Below are 20,693 nucleotides of genomic sequence, written 5' to 3' on the forward strand. Positions count from 1 at the left end.
ACTCAGCAGTGCTGATGGCAGGCGGAAAGACCACGTGGTGTTTTAGGAAGAGAAATGCCCTTTTCTGGAAGCTGCACTTTTAAATCTCCCAGGACACTGCCTTATGTCACACCTGGAGCCATTTCTCTGGGACAGGAACAACACTGCGTGTGCCTGCAGTGTCGGCTCACATGGAAAACTCTTCTTAGGTCCACAGTGGGGATGAGAAGAAGTTGCTCCTCAGGAATCCCATTTATTTTAACATTTCTACTAACGTACAACTAGATGTGAAACAGAAGTCAGCACTCACACAGAGTCCACTGACACCGTACACAAAATGCGTGCCCTGCCCGTCACACCGAGCCCTCCACATGGAGGGAGAGGCTAAGTTGTACTCTGCAGGAAATATTGAGAAATCCAGTCTTTTTAGTAGAGCGATCCTTTCTAAGCGTGAAAACCACAGGCCCATGATTGATGGAGCAGCTGCGTTTTCAAACAGCCAGCTCTCAGACAATCCCAGAGGCCAGGAGCAGCGCCCATAAGTGAGCACGTACAACTGTCTGCAGAGACAAGGGTTAACAATCTTATCTGGGGTCACCAGAAGAAATTCCAAGTAAAACCCACAGCACGCAGATTTCCTGCTTTCTAACCCAATGCCCTATTTATACCTCTCTTTCTTCACAATGCCAGTGACAGCTTTTTCCTCGCTCACAGGCATGCTTCCTGCTTCTTGAGCTGTGACTTTCATTTGTAGCTCATTTCCATAACTTCAGAAACAGGGTTTCAATGGAAGTGTTAAATGTACTGATGAATTCTTCCCGAGTCTTCAAGCTATGGGCAGAAAGAACGGCGGCAATTTACCCTGTATCAAACAATTGGAAATTATGTATTTCAAAACCCTTAACCCGAACGTGGCAAGTGTTATCTCTGGCTGATAAAGGAGAGCCTTGTTGCTGGTGAGACAAATCCCAGAGCCCATTTCCAAAACAACAGGTCGTGCTGGGATGGCAGATAGGCTCAGTGTGCACAGTGACCTTCACAGCCTTCAGTTCTCATCACTGGGACAGCGATGGCTCTTGCTGCTGGCTCCTCCATCCCCACCATGCAGGGATGGATGAAGCTGTTCTCCACCTGCACGCTTTGCAGGGGCACAGGGCAGCCTTGCAGCACACGCTCCTCTTATTCCCCATTAAAAAGAGAGGTTGGGGGGGGAAGAGAAAGAGGGGAAAGACAGCCCCATCCATCCTTCTCCCTGCCGTGAGCCTGAACCCATGGCACTGCACAAGCAGGGCACGCAGAGAGGCTAAGAGTGAAGAAAGGATGAAGCGGAGCTTTGCTGCCACATCAGCACTTGGCTGGAGCTGGCAAGAAGACACAAGCCTCCTGTGCCAGGACTGAACGTGGCTGCAGCCAGAGCAGGGCGAGCTGTGCAGCAGGGCAGCAGCACATCCCCACCCTTCTTGGAAAGCTGTGTTCATTGAGCCATGCGTCACCAAGCCCAAAGCATCACTACTTCAGAAATGAAGCTGAACTGCTCCATGCGAACTACAGCAGTGGGGACAGCACCAGAGCACAAAGCAGAGCTGCTCCCGGGCCCTGCTCACACCTAGGGACACCAGCAGCTCTGTACCCACTACAAAACATGCATGCACCCTAACTCAGTTCCTCTCTTGTTTTTCCTCACAGCCAATCCCATGGCTTTTGCACTGAGCCAAAATTCAGCAGCCAGAGCGGTGCCTCATTTCTGATTTCTGAGCAGCCTTTCACTTCCCCATCACCATTTTAAAACACCATCCTGCTGATTCCTTTTCTCTACGCCTGGCATTGAAGAGCTCTGCAAAGAGTTTGAATAGTGCTGCTCTGGAGAAAAAGAAAATAAAAAAATAGAAAATAATAATAATCTGCAAGGGAGAAAAAATTAAACTCAGTCGTCGCTTTACCCTCTGTGAACTGCGAAAGTCTTGGAAACATGAAAAGGTGCTTCTGAAGGATGTTGAGCATTCAAAAGATTACGCTGCAATGTGCAATTAAATGTTTCTCAAACCTTTGTCAGAGGACCCCAAACCTCACTCCTGCGTGAACTCCAAACCCTCCCGCTGGGAGCTCCTTGCGGTGGTTTTACTTTAAAGCCCCACTTCAGATATTCCATACCTTTCGCTTTCATCATTCTCCAGCACACGCTAACGCTGGCAGAGTTAATAGTGACTGACTAATTTTAAACCCTATGATTACTGGAGCTGATTTATATAGTAGCTTCACTTCACAATGCTGTGAATCACGCACGCGGTAATTGCCAAGTTCAATTTTAGCTCTGTCATACTGAAGCATTAGTTTTTTATGCCTCAGCTGTTGCCTCCTCCATGCTATAGAGGTAAGTTGATAATGCAGTAGGTTTTGCTGTTAAATATCATAATATTATGATACCCCATGTCAGATTCCTGCAAGCTTTACGAGCTATGCAGCGTCTATTAACTAAATACTTTATTAAAGGAATGGTTTGAAAAGGTTTCTATTCTAATTTAGCACTGAATACTGGGGAAAAAAAAAAAGAAAGAGAGAGAAGAAAAAAAAAGCAGTGGTTTAATTTACCACCAGGACTGCCTTGGTGGAGAGCAGCACCTGTCATTGCTAGAGCAGGGTGGCTGGAGACACCGAGGTGGAACCAGAGCCTCTTACAGCAGCACTAGGAACCAGAGGTCCCCCATCTCCAATTGCACAACCTGGTTTCGTGTGCCTAACTCTGCGCTGACCCCTCCCGAGTGGGAATGGGGTCCTGACAGCCCCATAAACACCGCCAGGAGGTGTTCTAGCCCATGAGCAGGGAGCCTCAATATGCAAAGGCAGGCACGAGCAATCATCTCCTAATAGCCCTTAAAACCACTCATCTCTCGGGCTTCAGATTTAATTCTTTAAATAAATCCCATTCGTATCAAATCTAACAAGTTCACGAAAACTGGAACTGCCTTCTTTTCTGGTTTCCAACAGAAGCCCTCAGCTCAGCTCCTGGAGAGGTCTCAGTGGCTCCAGGCACTGCCCTGGCAACACCGCTGGGTGAAGCTCCCTTCTGGATCAGCCATGGCTGAGAAAGTGCCTCTATCTGTCCTATCACTCCCAGTTAAACGTGGACAGACGTGCAATTCCAATGGAGTCACTGCAAACATGGGTCTTGAGCCTCTCCTATTTGCCCTCCCATCGTTGCCCCAAGGAGATGAGTGTGGAAGTGAATGAAATTCTCTTCCACCATTTTTTTTTTCCTCCTGGTTTTCTGAGAGGAAAGGAACGGAGGTGATATGACAAAGAGATCTCTCACAGGCCTGGAGCTGCAGCCGGGCTCCAAGCTTTCATGGAGGAGAAGGCAAGACATTGCACAGAGAGACAGAGAAAGAGGAAGGCTTTCACCAGGCACGTGCTCACTGGGAGGAAGGAATAGGATTCATGAATTTTTCAGCTTGGTAAAACTGAAGGCAGCACTGCTGAAAAGCAGCGGCCTGATGCAAACTGCTCAGGGCTGCTCAGGCTCTGCACAATGTGGCTGGGGGATGCTGATGGCATCCTTGTCACAGAGACCTGATGGAGCAAACAAGGGGACTGCAGAGGAGAAGCCCAGCCCTGCCTGCCCCAGCAGCACACAGAGACCCTCCTGTCCCGAGTCGGGAACTGATCCCTCCTCCAGGATATCCAGGTCATCCCCATCTGGTTCACAGTTCAGAGATAATGAGCTAACTGCAACGCGACGCTTAAAATAAATGGCCAACACCTTTGCACGAGGAGAGCCTGACTTCTCTTTTTAGTGCTTGCAGTTGCTTTCAAAGTGTTACTCGTTGCACTGAAAACAAAACCAGACTAAAAATGTCCTTATTAACTGTATGGGAAAGGAAAAGAAGCAAGCAGGTGGCCTTGGCTGCACGATCCTCTTACCACAGCATTGTTACTAAACTGAACGTTTACACAGGTCTGACAAATTGTTTGCAGTGAGCATGTAGACAGCAGTGCTACCAGATGTTGTTCTCCTAATATTTGCTATATTACATCATTGGATACTGCTGGAAAACCAACCTGTGCCAAATTTGCTGAGGCCTCAGCTTGCTGTGCATGCATCTGCAGCTCCGGCGAGCTCTCTCTTGGACTCGGGCGCACAGGAACCTCAGGGCTGTGCATGCACACATGCTGCTGGTTTGGCAGCCACCCTGCACCACGGACAGCTATTGAGGTGATGGTGGACACACAGGGGCTCAGCAGTGAGAGCTCCCTCCCGCATCCCACCACGCATCACGTTCTAGAAGAAGATGGAAAAGCCAACCCTAAATGCAAACAGAATGTGGTGCTTTTCCTCCTCGTGTCGTTGAGTTGCATCTCCAAAGGGGTCTGGCCAACCCTAGCTCCCTCATCCCAGCACCCAGTGAACACCAGTGCTGGATGGAAATGCTTCAAGCACTTTGCTGGGGTGAGATGCTGCTCCTCCTCACTGAGTTTTACACCGAGACACATATTTCCCACCTGGCCCTCAGAGACCTGCACTGCACATCCCCACGGCTGTTGGCTCTGGCATCAGCCCCAGTGAGGCTGAGTAGACCCAAAGTGCTTAAGATCTCTAACAGAGAGGTTATGGCAACTGGTTTTTTCTTGTTTAAACAAAGCAAATGCAAAGGTAACCCTATTTTAAACACACTACCACCGCCATACGCACATGCACACAGAAAGATACGGAATATTCTCCTCCACCATATGGTGAATTCACTTTCTGTTTTTCACAGAGCTCACTGGCAAACACCAGGCTGTGCAGCAGTACAGTGAGGAAACTGCAGAACGCTGCCCTTAAGATCCTTTTGCTTAATGAAGTCAAGAAGGCTCTGTTTAATGTATATTTCATTTCAAGCTCTCTTTCTCCCTTCTTTCTAGAAAAGCATAATTTCAGTGACATTATTTCTAAATTATTCCCAAGCACTATGTTCTTAAAGTATTCCCAGCTGTCTGTGACTTACACTGGGCTTCATTTTTCCTTCCCATCCCTATCAGCATCTATAACAGTCTGGAGGGAACTGTGATTGCTCCTATAGCCCTATAAACCAAAAGCAACTCTAAGGAAGCAAAGAGAACAGAGCAAGGCTGGACCTTGCATCCTCTGCACCACCACCCGTGCTTCCAAGACAGACTTTGCATGAATGTATTTGCCCTCTGCACCCTGCACTCACAGCTCCACTGCTGCTGCACAGCTCGTGGTCACGCTACAGTGGGATGTGGGTATCAGCCCCCAGCCAGGAGCCAGCCCCAGCACCCTTCACTTCCATGGCACTGAGGATTAATTGGATGCTGCAACAGGAATAGATGTACAGATATCTTAAGCATTCATCAACCTTATAAAGGTTAATTCATTTGCTTTTCTGCTCTGGGGATGGATTCTGCCTTCATTTACACCTCCACAGAGTCACTGGCTCAGAGGCGGTCTCGGAGATGTAACCTGGGCAAATCTTATCAGTGAATTCAAATCTTGAGCTAAATCAGGAAGAGGAATGGATTTAGCCTAATCCCCTCCAAACATCCATCAGCATCACCTGCCACTTCCACAGGATTTAATCTCCCTTTAATCGCTCACAAACAGTGGAGTATATGGGGAGGAGACTGGGAATGCAGCAACGGTAGTTCCCTCCCTCCCTTCCTCCCTCCCTCCCTCCAAACTGACTGCCAAATCACATTAAGAAGCACTTAGAAATTCATTAAGGTCTGTGCTAACATCATTTTCCAGGTAAACAACGTTCCGTGCATGCTCCAATAGAGGTCCCACACCATTTGGGACAGGAGGAGAGATCCCATCCATCCCTGCAGGGACACCATCCCCATTTGCAGTGGGCACAGGCACCATGCAACCATGGGTAGAAGAGAGGTGGAGGTGCAAAGAAACCAAGCACATAGCACACACCAACACTGCTGCCAACCCAACAGCATCAACAGAGACCCCAGCGCCAAGAATGAGCTTTGATGTGCAGGTACCACGCTCTGCAAACAGCTTACATCCCAGCCCCGAGCGACTCGCAGCACGCTTTCATGCCTCCCACTAAAACTATCAGCTGTGAGGGTGACGTTGGCTCTGATCACCGTGGATAACGAGGCTGGGGGCTGCTGGCTGTGGGTGCTGTGCCAAGCGACCTGTGGCAGGCTGTGCCCGATGGCAGCACGGGCACCAGTCCCATCAGCATATGCAGGAGCCCCAGATCGGGGCGTTAGCGTGTGATTCTAGGTTTACATAACACCGCCAAATGATTTTTGGCAGAAACAATCAGTATTAGTAAGGGAAAGGAAGCATCAGGAACAGCCGGCAGAGCACTGAGACACCTCTCACAGCAGCCCCCAGGCTAACGGAAAACATAACAACACAACAGAAGCAACACTTGGGCAACAGAGAGCAAGAGGGGAATCCTTCATAGAGGGAATCTGCAGTGGAGACGAGCAAGGAATTAAGCTTTCCCTTTCTCATCTCCCTCCACCCCCGTGGATTGAGCTTTGCTTCCTTACAGCAAGCCGGTCAAGTCTGCACCACTCAACCACAGCAAAGGGCCCCGGGCTGTGAGGTCTGAGCAGCTCCTGCTGAGCTACCTCGGCCTTGGGGCTGCTAATTGTGGAGCTCAACAGAGATCCAATGTGCTAATCACGGTGGTCAAGCAGCCCTGAGCAGCCACACAAGTGTCACACCGGGGTTTTTAAGCCCGTTCAGCCTGTATGGTGCTGAATTATAGAATCGCAGCATTGTAGAATCCTTAAGAGTGGGAAGGGACCTTTAAGCCCCCCTTTAGATACTGATACCTACTGCTCTTCAGGCTGCACAGCCCCAGCTCTCTCAGCCTGTCCTTGTGCTGTTCCATCCCTGGGATCATTTCTGTGACCCTCTTCTGGACATGCTCCAGGTCTATGTCTCTCCTGCCCTGAGGACTCCACATCGGTTGCAGTGCTGCAGCTGTGGTCTCAGAGCACAGAGAAAGGGACAGGATCCCCTCCCTCACCCTGCTGCCCATGCTGCTTTGGATGCACCCAGGATCTGGCTGGCTTTCTGGGTTGCAAGGGTGCTTTGCTGGCTTATGTCCAGCTTCCCATCCACCGGTACTCCCATTAGTACTGGTTGGCCTTGAGTTTGTTTCCAAACAGCCACAAAGCCCAAAGGAAGCTGGGTTTCCCCGGTGGCTCCTCCAACTCCAAAGTGATGGCCACCAGTTTCAGCTGTCCTTCTCCATGCCAGGCTGCCACCAGCTCTTGAGACCTTCATTGCCAAGTAGGGCAGCCCTTCCCATGCTCATGGCACGATGACAATTACACAATATTTGGATCCAGGAATTTGTTCTTCCTTGTCTCCAAGTAAGATTTTGGCATTTTTTAAATGCTGCCCATGATTTCCAGCTTCAGGGGCAAGCAAGAAGCTCCAGCTGAGCTTCACAACACTGTAACACAGCTCTACAAGACAAGGGGACGTTAAATCCGCATTTCCCAGATAATTCACCTAGAGCAGTGCTCTTCAGCAAATAGGATCTGGATCTGTGGATTTGTACACATACTGGAGGACAGTTCTGCATAGGACTTAAAATGAACCACAGTTCAAACCACGATAAGCTTGGATTTGCCAGTTCTTACAGTGATATCATTTTGACAGTGTGTAGAACCTCATGTTCAGGAGCGCAGCCCGTCTCCGACCAACACCAAAATGGCAGTGGGCTTTCTGGGCAGCCGCACATGCCACTGCTAATTTCCTAAACAGAGCTTCTCCTAGCCTACATTTCATGACTTTAAACATGCCTTTCTTTCATTTGTGCTCTTGCATAGATTTGATACCCTGCTTCCATACCACACGTGGTTATCCCTATCAAAGTTTTCCCTCTGCCCCCTAGAAGATCACCGTGTGCCAACCACACTGCTTCAATGGCTGCAAGTTCAGGAAGCTAATACTGATACTTTTAGATGGATGGATGGATGGATGGATGGATGGATAATACTTATCCCCTTTCCAAAGCCCAACAGAAGAAAAAACTGTTTAAAATGGTTCTCAAAAAACCCTAAACACTGGTCTGACTCAACTGAAACAGTTCAATCCCCCACGTGTGCAGTTTGGCACAGCCACCCCACAGCCACCTGGATGCAGAAATGCAGGTTGTCAGTTAATTACAGAGCACATGTCCCTGGTCTCTGGTTCGCCCTGTGACCTGCAGCGTGCTGGGCAGACTTTGTATCTCAAGGGAAACAAAAAAAAAAAAAGCCCAACTACTTAATAATGAAAACATGACTCTGTCTTTCTTGGCGTCTAATAAATGCTGTTCTCAGCCTTAACAGATTTATCAGGTTTAAAAGCACCGTGTCGTCAACATCCGTCTGGGCTCCGTAACTCCAGCACAGGTCCCTCCATACACACAGGCTGAAGGCAGTGACCTCACTGTCTGGCTGCAGGCTCAGCCCTGCTGGAAGGTTTCCTCCTGCTTCCAAGGGCCGTTTGATCTTCAATCAACAATGCTTATCAGCGGCGCAGGCTGCCAGCCGTTCCCCAAAGTTTGGTATTTTTAACAGCACATTCTTCTTCTCCTTTGAATGCTATTTAGAGACAAGATAGCGCGTTGGGGGAAAGCCGTCTGCCTGGGCTTAATGCTGGCAAACAGAGCAGGATCCCACCAGGAGCAGTGGAGCCCAGATTCTTCCCAGCACCATTTCTGCTTTTCCTTCTTGGGATGACATCCACACTCTTTCTGCCCTCACCATTCAATTCTACTTGTCTTGACATAGGTTGGTTTCTCTACCCCAGCCTGTTTCCATGTAGAATTTCTTCTGGCTTTTTCCTAAAGTTTAATGCCATTTCTATGCTGCCCAAGTTTTATTCTGTGTCGCTGAGGGCTCTGAGTGCACTCTGCCCCATTTCTGACCCCAGGGATGAGAGCTTCGATTCCTGAGAGCCCCTAAAGACACCCCCAGGGGGACATGTCCCATGGCAGGCAGAGGGCTCACCCTAGAAAAACACACTGCTCCAAGCACCAGTGAAAGGTGAGAAATGCAGAACGCACCTTAAGCCATTTATTTTTTGACAAAGGATAATGATGGCACAAAAAGTCTTTGAATTCAGCTGGGATGAGCTGCCCCATGGCAGCAGGCATTGCCCCCTCCCACTGCCCTGGATGCAAGTCCCCCACTGACGTCACCTGCCCCATCTCCCCAGCAGCACCCTCCTGTTACAGTGGCTCAGCAGCTCCACATGGGCCAGCACCTTCCCAGGGAAGACTGTAGGATACATCCATCAGTGGGACCCTTCAGGGATAGGAAAGCAGAATTCTAGAATCATAGACTCATTAAGGTTGGAAAAGACCACTAAGATCATCCAGCCCAAACTTCAACCCAGCACCACCATGCCCACTAACCCTCAGAACCCATAACTTGGGAGGACAGGAGCCTTTGGGGCGCCTTGGGCTCTGCATGCCCTGCTCCGGGGACCCAGCTTTCCAGCAGTGGATGCTCAGAGCTCAAGATGAGCTTAACCCTTCATGAGAACCCCTAAAGCCTAGTGGGGTACTCCAACATGACCTGCTGCATCTGGAAACAGAGGCTAAGGGCAGTTCCTGCAGAGGATGAATGGCAGAGCCACAGTGCAGCCCTTATCTCGGGCTCTGACCACAGGCACACAGCACAGGCCACACCTTGCAAACAAAAGGAGAGGCAGAGGATGGTGTGCTGGGAAGGGGAGAGTGGGGGCAGAGCTACATGCAGAAAGAAAGGGGATGGAGCCTGCGGGCAAATCCAGATGGGAATGGAAACTCTGAGTCATGGGGTGGTGGGAAGGAGCCTGCTGCTGGGATCCAAGCACTCTGATAGGGAGCTGGGAACCAGGTCCCACCCCACCCCCCCAGAAATGCAAAGAAATTCCACCATGAGAGCAAGGGGCCAGGTGTTAAGCCAACAGGAAAAAATATATGTGCATATGGATAAAGCTCCCTTTTACAGAGCCCAGCAGTGCAGCCCCCAGCTCACCCCGTTTCCAGAGTACCAACTGTGGGCAGAGGGCTCTGCTTCTAGCACTTTGCTGGGAGCAGCCCGGCCACAGAGCCACACATCGAGTCAGGAAGGGATTTAATTCATGTGCAGAGCTCACACAATCTGTGCACGAGATTAGGGCAGAGGAGATTGCGTGGCACAATGCAAAGATTCTGCCTGCAGGCGACGAGGAGCCAGTACCATTTCACAAGGAAGAGATGAGATCCATCAGAACAAACCACCAAGGGAAACAATAGGGAAAAGCAGGGAGGGGGGGGGATACGTGTGTGATTAAAATATTTAAACCTGGTCATCCAAGAGCAAACCCAGGGATCTGCACAGCTTCCAGTCACTTCTTTTGGTTTATCAGTGCTTGTTTCAGTAAGTTTTGTTGTGAGATTCCCCCTCTCTGCTGCAGCTCAGCCCCGAAGTAAGCTTTAATTACAGGAAAACGTATGGAAAACCACAAAGGTGGAGCAGCAGAGCTCAGATCTCCATGTAGGAGTCAGTGGTGCCGCAGCTGGGGCTGCACCGATGCTGTACCCCAAGTTTGGGAATGCAGAATTAAACAAAGGAGCGATTGGGAACGTGGCACACAGCAGCTTCTCTGGGTGCAAAATCGTCGAGGACAACACATTAGCGGCACAATAACTTATTTTTAATGCAGAGCTGTTAGGAAAACACAATTATGTGCTTCATTTACACTGAGAGATATAAGCCAACTTCTGGTAGAAGCATTTGGAACTCATTTTGTCAAGAAATAAAAGACGAACGAGCAGGATGAGCACACAGGTAAAGGTAACAGCCCTTACTGGGCACCCAGTGCCCACATTTCCAACCCAGCAGGAGCTGCTTGCCAATGAGAACCGAACGGGCCCCACGTTAAAAGTTTGCTGCACTTTGCCCCCCATCCAAAACCCTCCATCTCCAAAGAATGATTTATGTTACATCAAAACAGAGCTGGCTTAGAAAGTAAAAAAAAAAAAAAGGGAAAGAATACATTTTATCTTCCAGAATGGCAAAGTGGTTCTGGAACAGTGAGAAAGAGACTGTGTTTATCGCTGCAATTTACAATTTACAGCAAAAATCAAAACAAAACAGAATGTTCTGCAGCAGTGTACTCAGTCCATCAACCTGGGCTCCTACCAGCAGTGTGGATCCCGTTGCTGAAGGATTCTTCAAAGAAGAAAAGAGCAGAGTGCAGATTAATATCCATCTCATGACCACTGGAGGTTAATTACCCATAATTTATGATGGCGTATCAGCTAAGCAGTTTTTGTCCACTATTCAGCCAAAAAGTCCCAGGGTGTGTGAGGAGGTGCAGAGCACCAGGGTGCTGTCAGGATAGGGGACAGGACATGGCTGTGCTGTCGGTCCCTGCAGGAATGCCACAGGGTTAAGGGTTCGCCCCATTCACATCCCTGTTAGGACCCCCATTCCTCAAGGACCCAGGCATCCCCAGTGCCACAGCAGTGCTCTCCACAAGGATTTGGCATCCCCAGGCTGGGCCCCCTCCTCCTCCCCATCAATCATTGCCATCAGTGGAAATCCAGTATCATGCTAACTGAGCCTGGCCAACAAAAACACCAGAAGCCACTGAGGGTGTATGCTGAAAATCAGAAGAGGGATGCTCATTCTCCCCCCAGATTTGCTCTGAATTTGCAGAGATTCACTCCCATCCCATCCCAGCTCTGCACACACCACGGCTCAGGCAGGGATCCGCTGCACACCTTGAAGAAGTTACTCTGTCCGGGATGAGAACAAAACCCCAACTTCTTGTACTTGGTGGGCCCTCGCACAATCCCAGCTCTCCTTTCACAGATGGCACTGTGTGAGGTGAACCTCCCCAGTCCCTCACATCCACTGCATGGACACAGCCTGACATAATGGTGTTTCCCATTCGGTCCCACCAACTGAACGTGGCTGGGATCCAGCCCACGGGGCTGGCATTCTGGTACAGGTAATGCTAGCTGCAGCATGCTCCCCTATTGCCTCTGCACACCAGAATGAACCCAGCCTGAATGCAACCCTGAAGCCCATGCCGTTGGTTCTGTCTGCAGCAGCCCTGGCAAATGTGGGCTTTGCCACAACCTCAAGCAGGGCTGGATGCTCCAAGTGGGTCACCCATGACAGAGATCTGGGCAGCCCCAGTGTCACCAGTGTGCCCAGAGGACTGCAGCTTCCCACCAAATGCAGTCAGCACAACCTACATCCCATTTGGGTGCTCACCCTTGGATCCCACCACAGGTCTCCACTGGGGACAGACCCTACCACACACTACAAGTGAGCACCTCTCCAAGTAAAAACACAGGTGGGGAAAGAAAGGGTGAAAATATAACCCCATGGCGAGGCCTGGACTGAACACAGTCCCCATTTCATCATCCCTTGAAGCATCTCTCATCCACTTAAAAATGGAAATTCTGCCTCACAATAGGTACCTCTGTGGCTGTAAAGAGAGACATGGCAGCTCACTGCAGTGTGCAGATCAGACTGGGAACCTCACGGCAACAATACCACGTTCAGGAGGTGCACGAAGAGCTTGGGGATGCTCAGGGCTGTGGCTGCAGGCAGCTGCTGATGGGCGGTGACACTGCACGTGCCTGCCCTGCATCCCCATCAAGAAAACAAACAGCAAATCCCCTGGGAGCCAAAGCTGAGTCTGGAGGAGAGATGCACTTTGGGCAGGGGATTACAGCCCCTCCATGGCCCCATCTTGCCTGCAGCATCACCCGGGGTGCTGCTGTGTGCTCTGTGGGGGGCAGAGCCCACGAGCTCTGCTCCTGGGATTTTGTGCAGCCTGAGAGCTTCCACATTTTTCACTTGGCCTCGCTTCTCAGACTTTTCTAGTGGAAAAGCTTTGAGGCAGACAATGTCTTAGCTTGGAGTGGGACTTTCTGAAGTTTCATACAGTGTTCTCCATGGCTCCGAGGATTCACACGTGCTCAGGCAGTGCCCGCAGCAGTGGGCACGGGATCTGTGCACACACCCACGGGCACATGCAGCCCAGGAGCTCTGCAGGGTGACGCTGCAGCCCCTCAGTGCTGGGACTGCTGGACTCGGGGCGAGGGGACGAAGTGAGCTCACTTCACCTCTGGCTCCGTTCCACCAACCTCATCCCGCAGACAAACGTGCACTGCTGCACATAAGTGAATGATGCGGTAACTCAGAAAAGAGAGGGGGCTGTGGGGGGGGAAATAACCCAAAAGAAGAAACTAGAAAAGAAAAAGCACCCTGAAAAGGGTAAATCGCTTCCTTAGTTACCCCCATCCCCCCCCCCCCCACCCCTTCCCCGCCGCTGTCTTAAGATCCTCGGTAGCAGTGACAACAGCAGCATCTGGTGGCAGTGGTCAGTACCTTGGGTGCTCCTCGGGTGTCCCACGCACAGCTCCTGGCTCCATCCCCACGGTTCCCTCCGGCCCCGCGGTGCCGCTCTGCACACTCAACGGTGGCTCCCGAGGACCGAAATCCGGTCCTAATCCCAGAGATTGGGGGCAGCGAGGAGCTCCAGCACGGGGCTGCGTGCCCCGGCAGTGGGGCAGGGGGTGCTGGGGAGCAGGGGGTGCTGGGGGGCGGCGCGGCCCCACACCGTGGGCCTGGAGAACTGGGGCACTGTCAAACCGCATTCGCACCTCCGAACTTCATGGGGGGGTTTGGGGTGGGTGCAGCTCCCGGGGAAACTCCCGGACCGTCGCTGTCGGCACTCGGTCGCGATATCCCGGCTCCCATGGGGTCGGCTCCCGAGAGCGTTTCGAGAGCATCACTGGCGCTTTAGAAACCGCGGCGGAGATAAGAGAACCGTTTGAAACCGGCACTACGTGGATGCAGGAGAGATCTATTTGTTTCTTTTCAGGAGAACCGGGCGTCTCAAAATAAACGTGAGCTATTAGGTTTACTACAACTTAACAAATAGAGACCAATAACCCGAACGTCAGAGAACAGTTAACTGCACGCACCGCCGCACGGGGCTGAATTTCCCGCAGCCGGGAGCCGAGCAGCTTTCCTCCCGCTGCTCCTAAAGAGTTCGGCCCCGAAGTGTCACACAGCAGCGGGACGAGCCGGTGGCATACCCCCCCTCAGCTGCGACCCCGCTGCATTTTTCCCTTTTTTTTTCTTTTAACTTTCCCAGCTCAAACCTCGGGCTTTGTCCCCCAGGTGCCCCCTCCGCAGGGCTCTGTGTCCCGCAGCTCTGTGCTCCAGCGCCGGGATCCCGCACGTAGCGGAGCACTCTTTATCCCCGCGCTCCGAATGCCTCCGCCTTTCGCTCCGCTCCTCTCGGCTCCCGCAGCGCTCTCAAATATCCCCGCACCGCACATCCCTCTCCCCGCTATGAACGGGGACGGAGGGTCGGGAGCCGACAGCGATGCACGCATCGAGAGCGGTGCGGGGCGGGGGGAGACGGGGGGGGGCACGGAGGGGATGGGGGGGGAGGGCAGCATCGGATCCCCTCTCCCATCCCCGCATCCCGAGGCATCTCCGCTCCCGCACCTCCCGTCAAACGAAGGGTGCGAAACAAGGCAGCAAAGTGCCCACCAACAACGGCAACAAATAAAAAAGCGCACGTAAACCGCTCCGAGAGAAAAACACTCCCGGAGGGAAAAGAAGAAAACAAACCAACAGCTCCGAAAGCGGCCGAACCGAGAGCTCCGCGCGGCCCCGGCCGCTCCATCTCCCCGTCCGCAGCGCTGCGGGCGATGGCCGCGGGCCGATGCGGAGCGGAGCGGTGCGGGGCGATGCGGGCGGCCCCGCTGCCCACTTTTCCGATCCCCTCCCGCCGCTGCCGGCACTTTTCCACCCACCCGGCGCGAAGTTGCGGGACGAGCTAAACCCGGGCTGGCGATGGGGGAGGGTGTCCGATGGAGGGGTGGGGGGGGAGGGGGGGGGAGGTTGGGGGGTCGGCCCGCTCCTCGCCCCCTTACCTTGTTGCAGTGATAATAATCCAGCGGCCCCAAGCAGGGGGGGTCAGCGCCGGGCAGGGAGCCCACGGCGGTGGGGGCGGAGGGGTAAAACCGAACGTCCATGCCGGGGCTGCGGGCGGCGGCAGGCGGGGGCTCCAGCGGGCATGGACCCGGCTGCGGCGGCGGCGGTGCCTCTGGCGCGGGGGGCGGGGAGAGGGCGGGCGGCGGCGGCTGCGGGGGGGCGGGCGGCGGCCCCCGGCCCGCCCCGCTCCGCACCGCCCCGCAACGGGGCCGCTTTGTTCGCGGCGGGGCCCTGGGGAGCGGGGCGCGGGCGCGGAGGGCTCGGGGCCGCTGCGCTCGGGGGGGGTCGGGGGAAGGGATCCCCTCTCGCCGGCGGTGCTGCGGGGCTCTCCCTCCTCCCTGCAGGGCGTCCCGCAGCCCGTGCCTCGCATCGTCCCGCCTCCTGCTCGCGTGCTGCCCGTCCCGCCGGTCCGCTCGGAATGGCCCCAAAGCCGCGAGCTCTCTCCTGCCAGGTCTGAACTCCCGGCGTGCCCTCCCACCACAAAATCCACCCTGAGCCTCTGACATCAGCCCCCGCTTCGTGCTCCCACCGGCCCATCCCGCACCTCGGCAGACCCCGCTGCCGGACGAGCGTCGGCCCTTCGCTCTGCCATCCCTCCCTCCGTCCCACCGGGAGAGCAGCACCTGCACGGAGCGCTCTGCAGCGTGCGGTGCCATTCCCGCAGACCCGTGAGCCTTCCGTCTGCGCCCACGCGGATAGGACGGAGCCGAAAGTGTCTCTTTCCCGGCGAACCGCTGCTGGAAATCGCCTTTTTATTTCCTCTATTTCCTTTTTGAACATCACGGCTGTGACACACGCATCCCGCGCCCTGCAGGACTCCGGGCAGCCCCGCTCAGAGCACATGCGTGGCTCTTCCACATCCCCTCGGCTGCACCCGAAGCTGCCGAGCTTTCGAGGGAACGTCAGCTCCAGGAATCCGTGCTCACGTAAAAATCGCGGCACCCGTTTAACTGAAAACCAAGCGCTGAGCCCTCAGGTTGATTTGAGGATAAAGATCGATTTGGGCACAAAACACGACTTCTCATTTATTTAGTGTTATTTATTTATTTATTTTTCAAACCGTACGGTTCTCCTGGAGGAGCACTGATCCTGACAGCAACCTGCTCCCAGGCCTCCCAGCCCGGGAGGCATGATGCAGACACACGACAGTGTGTATCACACTTTGCTGCCCGGCATTCATTCCCCGGGAGGGGCTGCCTCTCCTCCACCTTTCAGCAAATCGCATGGGCTTATCCAACTCTGGGCCCATTTGCTTTTGAAAAGCCCTCCCAAGTACAGCGACGGCGCACTGCGAACTACAGAGAATTAAAACTAAGCGAGAGTTGGAGAAATAATGGAACAAAGTGTGTTTTATGATGCATTATTCTAGCTTGTTTATCCACAAAATTCAGTGATTAGTAAGAAGCCTCTGAGTTATTAGTATGAATTAGCAAGGTTTCACTGTATTATTATCTTTATTAATTATCATAATCATTAAATTTCACATATTGTAGAGACACTGCTAGCAGCATTACAGTTAGGGCTGAATTGGCTTTTTTCACTTGTAGCAGGATTAATTCTGTTGATTTCTGTAACAGCTAACGCGTCTTGTCACCAAACTCCCAGCACTGCTCTGCAGACACAGCCTGCTTCCCTTGCAGTCCCAGCCAAACCACCTCGAGGCATCACACTTCCAAATGCTGCACCCATCCTTCCTTTGTCCGAGCTGCTTTCCTCCTGTGACATGGGACCTGCCCCCTCGGGGCCAACAGTGCAGAGCATCCTGCCACGGGGAGGAGGAGGATGGGCTGAGCCCTGGCAGATCCCTGCCGTTGCTGGGGAGCTCATACCTGCAGCCTCAGCTCACCTGCAAGGAGCATCACAGCGGGGGAAGCACTGTGGGGCTGAGCCCTAGACTGCCCACGCAGGGTGGGCACATACAGCACCCATGGGGTTGGCTGGGGCCAGGGCTCGAGGTGTGCCCCTGGGTGGTTCAGCTTGGGTGCTGTCCTGCATGGGGGGAGCTGGGTACCCACTGAGGCAAGGAACGGGGGGCAGAGCCATCACAGCCCCAAACAGGACCAGAAAATGAGCAGAGCCCTCACACTTGGGGAGAACACCTGAAGCCAAAGGGACAGGCTGGGAGGGCTGAATTGGAAACAGAGCTGGGAGCGTTGCTCGCAGCACAACGAAGCCTGATATTAAAACGTGGCCGTTCATAGACGTTGTTCTCTTCGTTCTCCGTGCAGCTGTCTCCTCCCCAGGCCCAGGAGGTCCACAGTTGCTTTGGCTGGGCTGCTGAAAGAGGAGCTGCACACATGACAATTCCGATTTCATGCCTAATGTTAGTGCTGGAACAGAAAGAACAGGGTGATTATCTCAGCAATCCCATTCAAGCTGCACTGACTCCTCACAAAGCAGAGAAAACTCTACAGTGAGTATTTCTAAATATGAGGCTGAACCTGAACAGTCCCGATTTCAAAGGTGCTGTTTGGAAGCCAGGAAACTGGACTGAAGTTACCAGCTCTGTTCTTTGTTTCACAGCCGTCCTCCAGCACCCATCCCTCTTTATATCCCTACCTTATAATTCGTGACATGCCATCAAAAACGCCTGCTGAAATCATCACTAAAGTAATCAAGCACTCTGTTGTTTTATTATCCTGAAGTACTGGTATCCATTTTCCACGGTGTTACGCAATGGTGTGTTGGCATTTTGGTCCCACCCCCAGTCTGTGGCTGAAAACCACTGAATTCAGAGCTGTGTTCCTGCTGGGAAGCGTATGGATGCAGTAGTTCCACCGGTCATAAAAATACTGAACCAACGGATAAAGCCAGCTGCCAACCAACACGATGCAAATGTGTACATTAAAATGCATGAAAACGGATTAATTAGATCCACGTTGCATCTGGATTCGAATGTAATGCGGGGCTGAATTCAACGTGAGGGTTTCCCGTTGCTTTGAAACGGGTTTGGTTGGAAGAGCGGGTCGGGCTCGGTGCCAGCCCATGGCACACCCCCACCCAGGTGAGCTGGACGGGACCCACAGCTCGAGGTTACACATTTGGCATTTCACATCGTTCAAAGTGGAACGTAGAATCGCAGCTCCGCTAACAAAGCAGATGGTATTAGGCCTTCTTTTTGGCACTGGGCTTTGGTACCTGTCCAAAAAATCTTCTTGACATCCTTTAAATGCAGCTATTTAACCACCTGTCACTTTGCTTTAGATGCCCATTGAATTTCTGACAGGAAAAACATTATTTTGTCTACACATTCCTCCGTGACACAAGAAACGTAGCACATGTACGGCAAAGTTTACGCATTGTGTGAAAATCTATTTTAAAAAGAGGAGAGTTGTTACACGCTACCAAGGCAATTACTCCGTAATTAATGTCATTGATGGGATAAAACACTGCAGAAGCCCAAACAGAACCAAACGAAATGCTCACAAGTGGCAGAGGAGCTCTGAGGGTGCTCACACATTGTTCCTCTGCCCACGTGGCACTGTCTGTGCTCCCATCAGACTCAGGCTGGCGGATGCTTGGCACTCAGGCACTGCCTCCAAAGGGCGGATTCACCAAAAACAGAAGTTCCCAATGCTGGGAATCCATCAGCAAGCTCCTGCTCATGGCTGACGTGGAGCAGTGCTTGGCTGCGGCCTCGGGGTTGTACCCACCATGAAACAGAATCTGATGACTCTCCTGCTTGGAGCATCTCATGCTGGCTAAGTGCTGCGAGCACGGCTGCACCTACAGCTGCTGCAGGAAGAGCTCTGAGCACCAGGGTTTGTCTGGGGCTGCCCCTCTCCGAGCATCCCTGGTGAATCCATCCTTTGGGGCAGCAGCAGCACATGGTGTGGATGGGAGCTGGGAAGCTGGCACTGGGCTGAGCTGTGGCCACTGTTTCAGAGCTGGGATGGGTTAGGTTAGCTGTTGCAGGAGGATGCTGTCAGCAGCCATCCTCACAGAGACTGTGGTGTTATTTCTGCTGACCTGAAGTGTTGGCATTTGAGGAGAACCCTTCCACAAGAGCTCTCCTCCTTCAGCTGTACCACTTCAATCCCCCATACCCTGACCTGGTGGTTGGGTGACCACCAGAGCCCTCCTCATGGTGTGGGGCATTGCCTTAGGTAAGGAATGTATGCACCAGATGCAACCTTGCTTGGAAAGTCCTGAGCACAGGGCTCACATCTCTGTGTGACTGCCTGGGGACCCGGTGTCCTTGTCCCCATTCTGTTTGTCCTCCTCCTCAGCAGCGCAATGTGGGAGACCACCTGGTCTGAATGGTTAGAGATGCTTCTGGAAACCTGGAGCAGGGAGGTAATGTGGGTGCAAAGGACAGTTATTATGTGGTCATGTAACATGGCTCTGCCTCTACATAGGGAGGCAGCACTGGAGCCACTGTGGGGCTTTGGGCCGGCCCTGCCCAGCTCCCACCTCAGCACGCTCAGCACTAGCTCACCACATCTACAGTTCCTCTGGAAAAACAATGTAAGCTTTCCTCAGGCAAACTGTAAGCAAAGAAGTGAACCACGTCCAGGAGTGTAAATACAGGCACGATCATACACATATGGACTTCACAGGTTTTACCTGAAGGAGAAGAGGAGCCAGCAGGAGCCCTGGGGCAGCCCAGGAGTCGGGGAGGTGATGCCCTCTCCCAGTGTGCTGAGAAAGCATTCAGAACAGTATGTCAAGGTGATCGTGACATGTGTGAAACAGAGGAAACGAGTCCCAGGTGCCCACCCAGCTGCTGGCACGAGCACCCAGAGATGAATTTGCTTTCATATCTCTAATTGTACTGTGCAACAGCTGAGAAGAAGCATTGCTTCTGATTTCAAGGATGCCACAGACTGTGACCAACTTTAACAGTTTCTTCAGTGTTCTTCCTCCCAGAGCAAAGGAGTCATTTCTTATAACTGTGCTTTGAATGAATATCTCGGGCTCTGAAGGTGATGCAATTGAATCATCTCACTGATTCATTCTGGGGGGTGAAGCCCACACTCCCCTCCTCTGCCCAGAAAATTAATATTTCTGACTCCTCAATGCGGCAGAGTGATTTTTTTTGTTTCATACATCAGCTCCTGAGCTTGGAACAGTTGGTTTATTTCTCTAAACTTATTCAACATTTTGGCAGTGGGAGGGAGCTCCTGCATTCACCCTCAGCCCAGGGAGAAGACAGCACCTGGTCTTTAGAAGCCAAGTCTTTAAAATGGTTTTCCTTATAATCCCACCCACAGACACACTCATGGACACCCCTACCTGAAAGCCCCAAAGTTTAAGAATCATGGCCATCTCAGCTTACACATTCTGTATATTTATTATATTTTCCCAATGGCAGAAAGTGAGCTTTCAGTGATGGCTGGTGCATGCGACGAGCTGAATCAGAACAATAATGGATTGTCATTGCAATGGCAGAATTGGAGGCTCCAGCAGTGCCAGGCAGGGTAGGTATGGGGGATTATCATGGGTTAACCCTAAAATGTCCTCTGCCTGCAGCAAAACTCTCAGCTAGGTTTCAGGTTACTCACTGCCCTCTATATCTTAACATAATTACATCGGTCAGGAAACAGAGACCCCCTTTCAACTTGAAAACTGAAAATGCCTCATTTTGAAAGTGCTTAAATGAGATATTGCAACTATTTCCAAGCTGCTCCTCCACCTCTCCTTCTCTTGAAGAAACCAGTGGCACAGTTAACACAACTCACAAGTTGTTTAACCCTCTGGGCTTTCTGGGAAATTCAGTTTGCCCCAGAAAGCTCCGTCCTCCTCCA

At 52.3% G+C, this 20,693-nt stretch overlaps 1 protein-coding gene across 2 annotated transcripts in view; it reads right to left on the reverse strand.

Moving 5' to 3' along the window:
• The window catches only part of TOX2 (TOX high mobility group box family member 2), a 111,249-nt gene extending 96,205 nt beyond the window's left edge, over positions 1–15,044 (reverse strand). For both annotated transcript variants that reach the window (XM_065754095.1, XM_065754094.1), the window contains exon 1: positions 14,886–15,044. In XM_065754095.1, coding sequence (XP_065610167.1) covers positions 14,886–14,987 — 102 coding nt within the window. In that variant the 5' untranslated portion in view covers positions 14,988–15,044. The remainder of the gene's footprint in view (positions 1–14,885) is intronic.
• Between the last annotated feature and the right edge of the window lie 5,649 nt (positions 15,045–20,693).

The sequence above is a fragment of the Cyrtonyx montezumae genome, unplaced genomic scaffold, assembly GCF_038088225.1.
Source record: "Cyrtonyx montezumae isolate F1298 unplaced genomic scaffold, pur_monq_1.0 scaffold_9, whole genome shotgun sequence".
Taxonomy (NCBI): Eukaryota; Metazoa; Chordata; class Aves; order Galliformes; family Odontophoridae; genus Cyrtonyx; species Cyrtonyx montezumae.